Source organism: Salvelinus namaycush, chromosome 3 (assembly GCF_016432855.1).
Source record: "Salvelinus namaycush isolate Seneca chromosome 3, SaNama_1.0, whole genome shotgun sequence".
Lineage (NCBI taxonomy): Eukaryota > Metazoa > Chordata > Actinopteri > Salmoniformes > Salmonidae > Salvelinus > Salvelinus namaycush.
The window spans coordinates 56,512,367-56,527,062 of NC_052309.1; the positions used below are offsets into that span (position 1 = coordinate 56,512,367).

The window sequence follows — 14,696 nt, forward strand, 5'->3', positions numbered from 1 at the left end:
ACTCTTCCACCAAGGCACCTGCAAGTTCCCAGACATTTCTGGGGGGAATGGCCCTAGCCCTCACCCTCCGATCAAACAGGTCCCAGACGTGCTCAATGGGATTGAAATCCGGGCTCTTCGCTGCCCATGGCAGAACACTGACATTCCTGTCTTGCAGGAAATCACGCACAGAACGAGCAGTATGGCTGGTGGCATTGTCATGCTGGAGGGTCATGTCAGGATGAGCCTGCAGGAAGGGTACTACATGAGGGAGGAGGATGTCTTCCCTGTAACGCACAGCGTTGAGATTGCCTGCAATGACAACAAGCTCAGTCCGATGATGCTGTGACACACCGCCCCAGACCATGACGGACCCTCCAACTCCAAATCGATCCCGCTCCAGAGTACTGGCCTCGGTGTAATGCTCATTCCTTCGACGATAAACCGAATCCGACCATCACCCCTGGTGAGACAAAACCACGACTCGTTTTGTCAGTCCTGTCTGGTCTAGCGACGGTGGGTTTGTGCCCATAGGTGATGTTGTAGCCGGTGATTTCTGGTGAGGACCTGCCTTACAACAGGCCTACAAGCCCTCAGTCCAGCCTCTCTCAGCCTATTGCGGACAGTCTGAGCACTGATGGAGGGATTGTGCGTTCCTGGTGTAACTCGGGCAGTTGTTGTTGCCATCCTGTACCTGTCCCGCAAGTGTGATGTTCGGATGTATTGATCCTGTGCAGGTGGTGTTACACGTGGTCTGCCACTATGAGGACAATCAGCTGTCCGTCCGGTCTCCCTGTAGCGCTGTCTTAGGCGTCTCACAGTACAGACATTGCAATTTATTGCCCTAGCCACATCTGCAGTCCTCATGCCTTCTTGCAGCATGCCCAAGGCACGTTCACGCAGATGAGCAGGGACCCTGGGCATCTGTCTTTTGGTGTTTTCCAGAGTAAGTAGAAAGGCCTCTTTAGTGTCCTAAGTTTTCATAACTGTGACCTTAATTGCCTACCGTCTGTAAGCTGTTAGTGTCTTAACGACCGTTCCACAGGTGCATGTTCATTAATTGTTTATGGTTCATGGGAAACAGTGTGGGAAACAGTGTTTGGGAAACAGTGTTTAAACCCTTTACAATAAAACTCTGTGAAGCTATTTTTACGAATTATCTTTGAAAGACAGGGTCCTGAAGAAGGGATGTTTATTTTTTTGCTGAGTTTACATACAGTTGAAGTCGGAAGTTTACATACACCTTAGCCAAATACATTTAAACTCAGTTTTTCACAATTCCTGACATTTAATCCTAGTAAAAATTCCGTTTTAGGTCAGTTAGGATCACCACTTTATTTTAAGAATGTGAAATGTCAGAATAACAGTAGAGATAATGATTTATTTCAGCTTTTACTTCTTTCATCACATTCCCAGTGGTCAGAATTTTACATACACTCAATTAGTATTTGGTAGCATTGCCTTTAAATTGTTTAACTTGGGTCAAACGTTTTGGGTAGCCTTCCACAAGCTTCCCATAATAAGTTGGGTGAATTTTGGCCCATTCCTCCTGACAGAGCTGGTGTAACTGAATCAGGTTTGTAAGGTCTCCTTGCTCAGGCATGCTTTTTCAGTTCTAACCCACACATTTTCTATGGGATTGAGGTCAGGGCTTTGTGATGGCCACTCCAATACCTTGACTTTGTTGTCCTTAAGCCATTTTGCCACAACTTTGGAAGTATGTTTGGGGTCATTGACCATTTGGAAGACCCATTTGCGACCAAGCTTTAACTTCCTGACTTATGTCTTGAGATGTTGCTTCAATATATCCAGATCATTTTCCTGCCTCATGATGCCATCTATTTTGTGAAGTGCACCAGTCCCTCCTGCAGCAAAGCACCCCCACAACATGATGCTGCCACCCCTGTGCTTCATGGTTGGGATAATATTCTTCAGCTTGCAAGCTTCCCCTTTTTTTCTACAAACATAACGATGGTCATTATCACAAAATAGTTTCTGTTTGGCCACATTTCTCCAAAAAGTACGATCTTTGTCCCCATGTGCAGTTGCAAACCGTAGTCTGGCTTTTTTATGGCGGTTTTAGAGCAGTGGCTTCTTCCTTGCTGAGCGGCCTTTCAGGTTATGTCAATATAAGACTTGTTTTACTGTGGATATAGATACTTTTGTACCTGTTTCCTCCAGCATCTTCACAAGGTCCTTTGCTGTTGTTCTGAGATTGATTTGCACTTTTCGCACCAAAGTACGTTCATCGCTAGGAGACAGAACGCGTCTCCTTCCTGAGCAGTATGACAGCTGCGTGGTCCCATGGTGTTTATACTTGTGTACTATTGTTTGTACAGACGAACGTGGTACCTTCAGGCATTTGGAAATTGCTCCCAAGGATGAACCAGACTTGTGGAGGTCTAGAATTTTGTTTCTGAGGTGTTGGCTGAGTTCTTTTGATTTTCCCATGATGTCAAGCAAAAAGGCACTGAGTTTGAAGATAGGCCTTGAAATACATGCACATGTACACCTCCAATTGGCTCAAATGATGTCAATTAGCCTATCAGAAGATTCTAAAGCCATGACATCATTTTCTGGAATTTTCCAAGCTGTTTAAAGGCACAGTCAACTTAGTGTATGTAAACTTCTGACCCACTGGAATTGTGATACAGTGAATTATAAATGAAATAATCTGTCTGTAAACAATTGTTGGAAAAATTACTTGTGTCATTCACAAAGTAGATGTCCTGACCGACTTGCCAAAACTATAGTTTGTTAACAAGAATTTTGTGGTGGTTGAAAAACGAGTTTAATTGACTCCAACCTAAGTGTATGTAAACTTCTGACTTCAACTGTATATAAATATACACACACACACACACACACACACTACCGTTCAAAAGTTTGGGGTCACTTAGACATTTTCCGGAGTCGCCTCTTCACTGTTGACGTTGAGACTGGTGTTTTGCGGGTACTGATGCGAGAAATGCCAGTGAAAACTCCTTTATGCACAAATATTGATAAGAAGAAACGATGCATTTTATTAGGCTACAGATGAAATTTTATGATGAACTTCACAGGGTGGTGAAAGTGTATGGTGATGAGCTTGATGCTCCTTTCCAATAACCACAGAGTAGGCATATTTGCTAGTTAATGCAACAATTTTTTGCCAGTTGAGGACTTGTGAGGGGTCTGTTTCTCAAACTAATATACTTGTCCTCTTGCTCAGTTGTGCACCGGGGCCTCCCACTCCTCTTTCTATTCTGGTTAGACCAGTTTGCGCTGTTCTGTGAAGGGAGTAGTCACAGCGTTGTACGAGATCTTCAGTTTCTTGGCAATTTCTCACATGGAATAGTCTTCATTTCTCAGAACAAGAATAGACTGACGAGTTTCAGAATAAATTTCTTTGTTTCTGGACATTTTGAGCCTGTAATCGGAACAAATGCTTTTGCTCCAGATACTCAACTAGTCTGAAGAAGGCCAGTTTTATTGCTTCTTTAATCAGAACAACAGTTTTCAGCTGTGCTAACATAATTGCAAAAGGGTTTTCAAATGATCAATTGGCCTTTTAAAATTATAAACTTGTATTAGCTAACAAAACGTGCCATTGGAACACAGGAGTGATGTATTCTGATAATGGGCCTCTGTACGCCTAAGTAGATATTCCATAAAACAATCAGTCGTTTCCAGCTCCTATAGTAATTTCTGATCAATTTGATGTTATTTTAAATGGACAAAGAAATTGCTTTTATTTCAAAAACAAGGAAAATTCTAAGTGACCCCAAACTTTTGAACAGTAGTGTATATCAATCAATCCCTTTTTACATCAGCCAATGGCACTAAGTGCTGTACAGAGACCCAGCCTAAAACGCCAAACAGCAAGCAATATAGAAGTACGGTGGCTAGGAAAAACTCCCTAGAAAGGCCGGAACCTAGGAAGAAGCTTAGAGAGGAACCAGACTCTGAGGGGTGGCCAGTCCTCTTCTGGTTTTGCTGGGTGGAGATTATAACAGAACATGGCCAAGATGTTCAAACGTTCATAGATGACCAGCAGGGTCAGATAATAATAATAACAGTGGTTGTAGAGGGTGCAACAGGTCAGCACCTCAGGAGTAAATGTCAGTTGGCTTTTCATAGCCGATCATTCAGATTTAGAGACAGCAGGTGCGGTAGAGAGAGAGTCCAAAACAGCAGGTCCGGGACAAGGTAGCACGTCCAGTGAACAGGTCAGGGTTCCATAGCCGCAGGCAGAACAGTTGAAACTGGAGCAGCATGACCAGGTGGACTGGGGACAGCAAGGAGTCATCAGGCCAGGTAGTCCTGAGGCATGGTCCTAAGGCTCAGGTCCTCCAAGAGAAGAGAGAGAAGGAGAACGAGAGAAAAGGAGAGAGAGAGAATTAGAGGGAATTAAATTCACACAGGACACAGGATAAGACAGGAGAAATACTCCAGATATAACAGACTGACCCTAGCCCCCCGACACATAAACTATTGCAGCATAAATACTGGGCTCTATTTGGGTACACATGAAAAGTGTTTTTAACATTTAGTTGGATTTACTAACGAGTGGTGAGTGGCTGGGAATCTTACACAAATCTTGTACAACCGTATTGTTAGAATATAGAGTAGACTGTTCAATCTCTTTCAAGAAATCAATCATTTTTTCTTAAATTATTGAAGATGAAATATAGTAGTGTTTTTCCTTTCCCCGGAAAGCAAGCACATCATTTGGTTCTAAGATGAAGCATATTAATTAGGCTTAGACTTAAGATGTTTTTGGGAAACCAGGCCCAGAACAGAACAAAAGACAGTACAGCATAAAGAAGCACATTTGTAGGCAATGTCATAGCGACGTTGGCTAGTTAAAGCTCATGCATAGAAACACGTCACCGGGTCTAGCGATCGTCTCGCGCCAAACTGAGCATGTGCAGGCATTCAAATCAATGGCAGTCCTTCGATATAAAGTTGTTTTTGACAAAAAATGTCAGTTTGCACATTTCACGAGGTTGGAGAAATAACATGCGGTGGTGTAAAGTACTTTAAGTAAAAATACTTTAAAGCAGGGGCGCAACTTTGGTTTTAAAAGTAGGGGGAGACATAGTTATTACATAATTATTACTCCAAACAGCCTACCCGACCACTCGGAGGCGTCCGCATGGTCCTAAACCACACAATTGCCTTCGTTTTGTATTACATTCCAATGACAAAACTAGGGGGGACAAAGATGAATTTTCGGAATGTGGGGGGGAAATGTCCCCAGTGAAAGTTATGCCCCTGCTTTAAAGTACTACTTAAGTAGTTTTTTGGGTATCTGTACTTTACTATTTATATTTTTTGACAACTTTTACTTCACTACATTCCTAAAGAAAACGATGTACTTCTTACTCCATACATTTTCCCTGACACCCAAAAGTATTCGTTACATTTTGAATGCTTAGCAGGACAGAAATGGACCAATTCACACACTTATCAAGAGAACATCCCTGGTCATCTATACTGCCTCTGATTTGGTGACTCACTAAACACAAATGCTTTGTTTCTGAATAATGTCTGAGTGTTGGAGTGTGCCCCTGGCTATCCGTAAATGTAAAAAATACAAACAATGGGAAACCAGGCCCAGAACAAAACAGTTGCCATCTGGTTTGCTTAATATAAGGAATTTGAAATGTATTTATTTAATTTTTATTTAACATGGCAAGTCAATTAAGAACCAATTCTTATTTACAATGACGGCCTTCCCCGGCCAAACCGTAACCCGGACGACGCTGGGCCAATTGTGCGCCGCCCTCATGGCTGGTTGTGATACAGCCTGGAATCCAACCAGGGTCTGTAGTGACGCCTCTAGCACTGAGATGCAGTGCCTTAGACCTGCAATCTGGTTTCCGCTCAGGTTATGGATGTGTCACTGCAACCTTAAAGGTCCTCAATGATGTCACCATTGCACTTGATTTTAAGCAATGTTGTGCTGCTAATTTTAATTGACCAAAGCTTTTTGATATGGTAGACCATTCCATTCTTGTGGGCCGGCTAAGGAGTCTTGGTGTCTCTGAGGGGTCTTTGGCCTGGTTTGCTAACTACCTCTCTCAAAGAATGCAGTGTATAAAGTCAGAAAATCTGCTGTCTCAGCCACTACCTGTCACCAAGGGAGTACCCCAAGGCTTGATCCTAGGCCCCACGCTCTTCTCAGTTTACATCAACAACATAGCTCAGGCAGTAGGAAGCTCTCTCATCCATTTATATGCAGATGATACAGTCTTATACTCAGCTGGCCCCTCCCCGGATTTTGTGTTAAATGCTCTACAACAAAGCTGTCTTAGTGTCCAACAAGCTTTCTCTACCCTTCACCTTGTTCTGAACACCTCCAAAACAAACGTCCTGGGGTTTGGTAAGAAGAATGCCCCTCTCCCCACCGGTGTGATTACTACCTCTGAGGGTTTAGAGCTTGAGGTAGTCACCTCATACAAATACTTGGGAGAATGGCTAGACGGTACACTGTCCTTCTCTCAGCACATATCAAAGCTGCAGGCTAAAGTTACATCTAGACTTGGTTTCCTCTATCGTAATCGCTCCTTTTTCACCCCAGCTGCCAAACTAACCCTGATTCAGATGACCATCCTTCCCATGCTAGATTACAGAGATATAATTTATAGATCGGCAGGTAAGGGTGCTCTTGAGCGGCTAGATGTTCTTTACCATTCGGCCATCAGATTTGCCACCAATGCTCCTTATAGGACATATCACTGCACTCTATAATCCTCTGTAAACTGGTCATCTCTGTATACCCGTCGCAAGACCCACTCCACTGGTTGATGCTTATTTATAAAACCCTCTTAAGCCTCACTCCCCCCTGTCTGAGATATCTACTGCAGCCCTCATCCTTCACATACAACAACCGTTCTGCCAGTCACGTTAAAGGTCCCCAAAGCACACACATCCCTAGGTCGCTCCTCTTTTCAGTTCGCTGCAGCTAGCGACTGGAAGGAGCTGCAACAAACACTCAAACTGGGCAGTTTTATCTCAATCTCTTCATTCAAAGACTCAATCATGGACACTCTTAATGACATTTGTGGCTGCTTTGTGTGATGTATTATTGTCTCTACCTTCTTGCCCTTTGTGCTGTTGTCTGTGCCAAATAATGTTTGTACCGTGTTTTGTGCTACTACCATGTTGTGTTGCTACCATGTTGTTGTTATGTTGCTACCATGCTGTGTTGTCATGTGTTGCTTCCTTGCTATGTTTTTGTCTTAGGTCTCTCTTTATGTAGTGTTGTGTTTCTCTTGTCGTGATGTGTGTTTTGTCCTATATTTATATTTTTTACGTTTTATCCGCAGGAGGCCTTTTGCCGGGTTTGGCCAGGGTAGGCCGTCATTGTAAATAAGAATTTGTTCTTAACTGACTTGCCTAGTTAAATAAAGGTTAAATAATCAAAAATAAAAAAGACCGCTGCAGCACTCTGGAAATGATGTATACTATTACTTTTGATACTTAAGTACATTTTTTCAATTACATTTACCTTTGATACTTAAGTTTATTTAAAACCAAATACTTTTAGACTTTTTCTCAAGTAGTATGTTACTGGGTGACTTTCACTTTTGAGTAATTTCCTATCAAGTATGACAATTGGGTAATTTTTCCACCACTGATAACATGTTCAACTACCTAGGACATTGGCTCGAATCTAGGTTGTGCCTTTAGATTTTGAGAAAACGAACAACTAAGGAATAACGTTTCACCTCTCTTATGGACTTCTCATACCCCGGCCTAGTCTGCTTGGTCTGTTTCGTAAGCGTTCTCAGAAGTCTTGCGATATTGCGCCTATGGGTTTAGAAACTCTGTGACACGCGATGATGCGTCCCTGGGTTTAGAAAAACTACGACAACATCTTCTTCCCAGAGATGATTGGTCCAGAATGAGGTCACAACCTCCCCCCAGAAAACACTGCGATTGGTTGGTGAAATCATCACATTGGAGGGAAACAATGGCTGAAGTGGTAATTATTTTCCAGGACGTCCAAAATAAAAGTTCTCACCGATAAGCTCGTTTAGTGTAGAAAGCAATCTAGCACAAAAGTATGCAAACGAGTCTTTACTCAAGTAGCCAGCTAGCTAAAAACAATAGCGCGATATGTGCTAGCATAAGCTAGCTAGGTTTACTGGTGCTGCTAGCGTCAATGTTTATTTTCATTATTTACTTGCATAATATGCTATGCTTATGCTAAGTTCTAACCAAGCCAGCCGTCCCCAACCGGCTGTGATAGAGCCGATCAAACTAGACATGCTGAGTGAGATGGTTGGTGTATGGCAGGGCTATTCAAATCTTACCTTACGAGGTCCGGACTACTGTTTGTTTTCTGTTCTACCTGATAATTAATTGCACCCATATCAGTCGCTGATTAGATGGGAAGAATGGGAAAAAAGCAAGAGAACTGGCTTCGAGGTCCATATTTTAATTTGAAGGGTGTATGGTGTCATCGATGAAAGTTTGCTAGTTTGTCAAATATTTACAAGTTTATCCAACTTACAGTAACGTTAATTCAGCATGTAAAACATGGATCAAAGCTTACTGCGTGTGTGTGATCTCCCCCCTTCGTTCAGATTTCTGACAGTGACAGCGACCTTGAGTCGACCGCCCCCGTGAAGCCTCAACCCAAACGGCGTCGTATCATCGACCCCTCGTCTATTACCACCGTGCCTATCTACTCTAACAAGGTGTGGCCCATAGAGATCCTATTAAATGAGTCATATTCCTGTTCCTATTTAATTATTCTAATTCTATGGTGTGAAGTTATTTACTACTCTGCTACTGGCATAGTCAATTCTATTTAAATTTGCTTTAATTATTTTATTGACTGGCAAAGTCTATTTGTCTGTGATTCTCTGTATCAGTGTGTTGCCTGAGTGTATCAAAGTAGATTGATCCATCCACACAAATATTTGGATATGTACATCAACTGCTTTAGATGAACAATTGCAAAACTCCCACACAGGTTTTTTGCCTTGCCAAAGCAATGGGGCTGGGCTATTTGTAAAATCTATTTCATTACCAAATACTGGTCATTTTGTATTTATGTTTGTAGGTGAACAGCAGCTTACAGCTGAATCCAACTCTCTTCGCCTGTGATGTTAACGCAGGTATGAACTACAGTCAGACCACAGACTGACAGAGGTCTGGTCTGCTACTAGTTAATTCCTGTTCAATCCCTGTCTATTGAACTGAACATGGAGTTTGATGGGTGGGTATAATTTGTGGAACGTTCCAACAAGAATCTGTTACAAAAACTTTGTCAAGTAGCATGATCAATTCACCTAGCTAACTAGCTGCCGAATAGGCATCAACTCACCACGTAGCTTATTCTTAATGTTTGTCCATAGACATTTTTCAGAATAAATGTGGTGAGTAAAAACTTTATGAAATAGCCCACTCCCTACCCGGTATCTTATTTGGCCGCTATACAACTTTCTATGTGTTATTTGTTGACAACCTTGTTATTTACAAAGTTTTTGGAACAGATTCCTGTTGGAACGTTCCACAAATTATACCCACCCAAATTTGATTTCTCTACCTAGGTGACAGTGCAGAGGAGGTCAGTTTGTGGGCCAAGTCTCCACCCTCAAAGAAAAAGAAGCCAATCATCATTGCCTTGAATGACTCAGAGGATGAGTCTGAGCCAGAGGACAAAGATCTGTGAGTTACTTGCTGCTAAAGGTGTACTCTGTTCTGCTTTCATTTACTGTGTTAACTGTATATGTAGCATGTTTTTGTACTACCCCAGGCAACCAGAAGGTGACAGTAGTGTATTTCATTTGTATTTATGTACAATATTTCAAGTATGGTTTTAAAGCTGCAATATTGAACTTTTTGGGGGACCTGACCAAATTCACATGTAAATGTGTGTTATAGAGCCGTCATTTTTATGGAAAGCATGTCTAAGAAGTGCTAAATCTGTTCTATGTGAGCTATTTCTATGCTCCCCATTCTTAAGTTTTGTTTTTGCATCTTTTACTTTCAGTTTTGTACACCAACTTCAAACTGCTAAAAATACAATATTTTTGGTTATGGAAAGATATTTCACAGCGGTTTAGATGGTACAATGATTCTCTACACTATACTTGCTTCTTTTGTCACACAAACTGAAATTAGGCAAACTAATTAGAGTTTTAGTAACCAGGCAATGGTGGGTGATTTCTGCGTTGATGCATCTTTGACAAATTCTTAGTTTAAGTAAGTAGCCTTGCATGAGCTTTGGCTTGTGCGAGCCAGAGCGGCTCACAATTCTTAGTGTAGTAACGTCTTCCCCCCCTAAAATGCTCTCTCTCTCAGGGTAGACATCCGTACCCCCTCTCCACCCCCACCTCCAGGCAGCCCTTTTGTCAAAGTATCCAATCGGGCCAATCGAAAGATTCTGTGAGTTGACGTTTTGTCTATGTCTGAGACAGAAATGCAATGCCCTTTCAGTAATGCAATTACAATATCATCACCAGTCACTTTATCGGTCTGTCTACGCCTGTCCCTGGTGGCTCTCTCTCTCTTTATTTCTCTCTCTCTTTCTTTCTTTCTCTCTATCTCTCTCTCTCTCAGAGAGATCAACAGGAAGCTAAAGGCTGTGGGCTCTAACCTCTCTCCCGAGGCCAAGGGGCGGTCCGGACGCCGTGGATGCCACTCCCCTCCTCTCACTGAGTACGACGATGATGACATCATCCACATGTCCCCAAACTCCCGGCCCAGGAGCCAGCCCCTCGCCCCCTCCCAAGACCACAGCCCACTGACATCCAGAGAGATCGCCCTCAAGTTCCGCAGCCGGACAGACCTCTACAAGATCCCTGTGTTAACCGTAAGAATCAGGAAGAGCACCACTTCTTGTTGTGTCATAGTGATGCTCAAGTGAGTGTGTCGTGATTCGGGTTAAAGATGTAGGTTGTCATTAACTGGTGGTCCAGGGTCGGTTTTGGACATTAACTTCTAGAGGCCAGTTTACCAGATTCAGAGTAAATGTATTCCTGGACTAAAAATCTCCTTTAACAGAGACTTCATCTAGAGGATCAAAGAGGGCTTTTGTGTTCAATTCAGGCTGAATGTATGCTGAACAAAAATATAAATGCAACATGCAGAGTGTTCGTCCCATGTTTCATAGAAGTAAAAGATCCCAGAATTGTTTTATACGCACAAAAAGCTTATTTCTCTCAAATGTTGTACACAAATTTGTTTACATCCCTGTTAGTGAACTTTTCTCCTTTGCCAAGATAATCCATCCACCTGACAGGTGTGGCATATCAAGAAGCTGATTAAACAGCATGATCATTACACAGGTGCACTTTGTGCTGGGGGCAATAAAAAGCCACTCTAAAATGTGCAATTTTGTCACACAACACAATGCCACAGATGTCTCAAGCTTTGAGGGAGTGTGCAATTGGCATGGTGACTGCAGGAATGTCCACCAGAGCTTTTGCCAGAGAATGTAATGTTACTTTCTCTACCATAAGCTGCCTCCAACTTTGTTTTAGTGAATTTGGCAGTATGTCAAACAAACCTCCCAACCACAGACCATGTGTAAACATGCCAGCCCAGGACCTTCACATCTGGCTTCTTCACCTGTGGGATCGTCTGAGATCAGCCACCCGGACAGTTGATGAAACTGAGGAGAATTTCTGTCTGTAATAAAGGCCTTTTGTGGAGAAAAACTCATTCTGATTGACTGGACCTGGTTCGCCAGTGGGTGGGCCTGGCTCTAAAGTGGGTGTGCCTATGCCCTTCCAGGCTGCACCCCTACCCAGTCGGGAAATCCATAGTTTAGGGCTTAGTTAATTTATTTCAATTGACTAATGTCCTTAAATGAACTGTAACTCAGTGAAATTGTTGCATGTTGTGTTTATATTTTTGTTCAGTATAGTTATGAAATTCAATTAGGAAAACTGTTACCTTGGCGACAGTGTAATTTTTATTGCAAGAATCAGGAGACTTCTGAGTGTGCCAGAACTGAGACCAGTCGCATTATGTATTTTTAAAATTGTATTTATCCTTTCTTTAACTAAGAAAGTTAAGAACACATTTTTATTTACAATAACGGCCTACCCCGGCCAAACCCAGGCGACACTGGGCCAATTGTGCACCGCCCTATGGGACTCCCAATCACGGCCGATTGTGATGAGTGTGACTGCTTTTGAACCCAGGTAGTCTGTGCGCCACAAGACTCTCAAAGCCTACTAAGCTAAAGCCTTTGGCGTTATTAACTCAGGGGGCGCTAACACAAGTTTTCTGGTGTCAGGCAAGGTTACTCATCATCATGTTAGCTTAGCTCAGTGACCCACCGCTACTACACAAGTACACTGGAGGTTTCTTCTAGTTCCTAACTTGAGGCTCTTCATTCCCAGACGGTGCCTCTGAGCAAAGCGGTGGAGCAGCTGTCAGTCAAGCTCAAAGTACCGCCCTCCCGCATCCTGTTACTGAGGAGAGACATAGAGCTTCCTGTCCACTCCACAGCCAATGAGCTGGGCCTGGGCATCGCTGACATCATAGGTGAGATGACTCATAGTGGCGTACATTAGTGGGATGCACACTTGGATGTCTCACACAGTCGTTACAACAGGGAAAGTGTCGCACCTCACCTTCTAATGCAGTGGTTCACAACTGGTGTTGCCTCTGGAAACAAATTGAACCAGGTTGTCTGAGTGACAACCCAATATTAGCATCGCGTAAAAAGAGTGCTTTTGTGCTAGATTGCTTTCTACACTAAACGCTAGTCACCAAATCTGGAAAACAATTTTTATGCTATATTGTATGTAAATGTAGCAATTATATGACAAGGGAACAACATTCCCACCTGTTTCATTGTCAATGATAAAATGTTGCCCATATTCTTGATGAAGAATGATAATAAACTGGTTTGAGACTCAAAAATCTACCAAAATAGTGCTGCTAATAGCTCTATATTGAAAATACTGTGATTGGAAGAAAAAAAATCTGAGATTGAATTATATATATTTTAAAATTCATGATCATTTCTATGTACTTTCTAGCTGATTTAAGTCGTTTAAGTTCAGACTGGAGTATTATTTTTTTTATTTTTTTTACAGCCACCAGTTGAGAATTGGTGTTCTAATGTATTGCTTCATAATTTAAGGCAGCAACTCCACTCTCAATGTTTGATCACAAACCCTCTTTTCTGTTCTGTTCTTTTAACACTACCCTCCCTTCTGTCAGACTGTGTTGTCATAGCAGCAGATGATAAACACGAGCCCGAGCATGGTGACATGCTCACTGTGCGACTGCAGGCCAAGGAGAAAGGCTCAGCACAGGAATATTCCCTACACAAAGTGAGCATTACCCAATGTTTCTCACAATTAAGAATTTGGGGTTGAGCACAAATGTGTAAGGATAAGGTTCAAGGGCAGAGGGAACGAAGCTGTTTGGAGAACAGCCTTGGTCTTAAACTCACCTTTTCTTCTCAACTGTTCATAAAGAATAGAAAGAACTGAGTTCATCCTAATTCCCTTACTCTCATTTTCCCCTTCTCTCACATCTCTCATTCTTCTCTCGCTCCCTCCCTCTCTCTCTTCCTCAGGATGCCCCCCTGGGCTCCATTCTCTCCCAGTATGTGTCCAGTATGTCTGTGGATGCCAGACGCAAGGTGCGCTTCCAGTTTGACGGGTCAAAGGTTGTCCACAGCCAGACGCCCTCCCAGTTGGACATGGAGGACGGTGATGTCATTGAGGTGTGGGTGTAAACACCTGTGGTATTTTCATGGAGCTGTGGTTTTCAAACCTCTCCTCTGGGATCCCCAGACATTTCAAAATTGTGTTGTAGCCCTATACTAACTCACCTGATTCACCTAGTCAAGGACTTGATTAGTTAACCATTTTAATCAGGTGTGCTAGCTGATATAGTTAAAATACATGAAACGGCTGGAGGTCCCTAAGGAAATGTTTGAGAACTCGTCATAGATTATTTTGTTGTATATACGATGGACACAACAAACAAAAAAGGATAGAAAGATGTCCCAGTGCTATGTTTTTTTTAAGATGCACTTACTGCACTTGGTCCAAATAAGACTCTTCAATATTGTCACTGTCAATTTATGATTGTGTTTATTTACAAGATGTGTTTTGAACCGATTTTGAAATAAAAATGTCTCTGTTCAAATGAATGCACTGTAATGTTGTATATGAATTGTTTTTAAATGGACCTGTACACTGGTGTGGTGAGAACTCAATCCGTTGGTATATGACGATACGAGCGCTTATTTCAAAGAGCGTTCCGTAATCATTCCCCAGTGAGCTGAGCTAGGCATGTTTCACTGACATGTTTTAATATGGAGAAATGCCTCTTGTGGTTATGCCTAGTATGTAGCTTAGTTATGCTAAAATATTTCAGACCAGTGTATTGCAGTTAATTTCGTCTTTGACTTAACCACTCAAAAATATTTTACCTATTAACAGTGAAACAACAACCAGTCCCAGACATTTCACAATAGAACATACCAGAGGGGGGCATCGTAGTAGGTAGGCTACCTACATTATTGGGATTATATGGTTACCACCAGTGTTCGGAATACATTGAGTTTGTTGATTTAAAAAAAAAAATGCCATGGGACACCTTTTCACACAGATTTATTTGTCAAAGGTCTGTGCTGGGTCTGTGTAAACTATGCGATTATATTGGAGACGGGTTTATAGCAGTGAATGTCATCTATTAATTTACTGTTATAGTATTTCTAAGTAGCAGCCATATAACGGCAAGGG

At 42.2% G+C, this 14,696-nt stretch overlaps 1 protein-coding gene across 3 annotated transcripts; it reads left to right on the forward strand.

The window, feature by feature from the left end:
- The first annotated feature begins 7,844 nt into the window (after positions 1-7,844).
- Positions 7,845-14,101, forward strand: LOC120033100 (nuclear factor of activated T cells 2 interacting protein). Of its 3 annotated transcripts, none has more exons than XM_038979366.1 (9): positions 7,845-7,951; positions 8,556-8,669; positions 9,038-9,092; positions 9,528-9,645; positions 10,282-10,365; positions 10,540-10,792; positions 12,330-12,474; positions 13,159-13,271; positions 13,520-14,101. In XM_038979366.1, the coding sequence occupies exons 1-9, from the start codon at positions 7,871-7,873 to the stop codon at positions 13,679-13,681; spliced, it is 1,125 nt and encodes a 374-aa protein (XP_038835294.1). In that variant the 5' UTR covers positions 7,845-7,870; the 3' UTR covers positions 13,682-14,101. The 3 variants fall into 3 exon arrangements, with proteins under 3 accessions (XP_038835294.1, XP_038835302.1, XP_038835286.1); XM_038979358.1 differs by lacking the exon at positions 7,845-7,951 and adding an exon at positions 7,969-8,250; XM_038979374.1 differs by lacking the exons at positions 7,845-7,951; positions 10,282-10,365 and adding an exon at positions 7,967-8,250.
- The last annotated feature ends 595 nt before the right edge of the window (positions 14,102-14,696 follow it).

Bases quoted from the DNA above. Each gene is read 5' to 3' on its own strand.
- LOC120033100 (XM_038979358.1), top strand. From the start codon at position 8,167: ATGCTTATGCTAAGTTCTAACCAAGCCAGCCGTCCCCAACCGGCTGTG. The intron at 9,093-9,527 runs GTATGAACTACA...TTCTCTACCTAG, and splicing joins CGCCTGTGATGTTAACGCAG to GTGACAGTGCAGAGGAGGTC. The intron at 10,366-10,539 runs GTGAGTTGACGT...TCTCTCTCTCAG, and splicing joins CGGGCCAATCGAAAGATTCT to AGAGATCAACAGGAAGCTAA.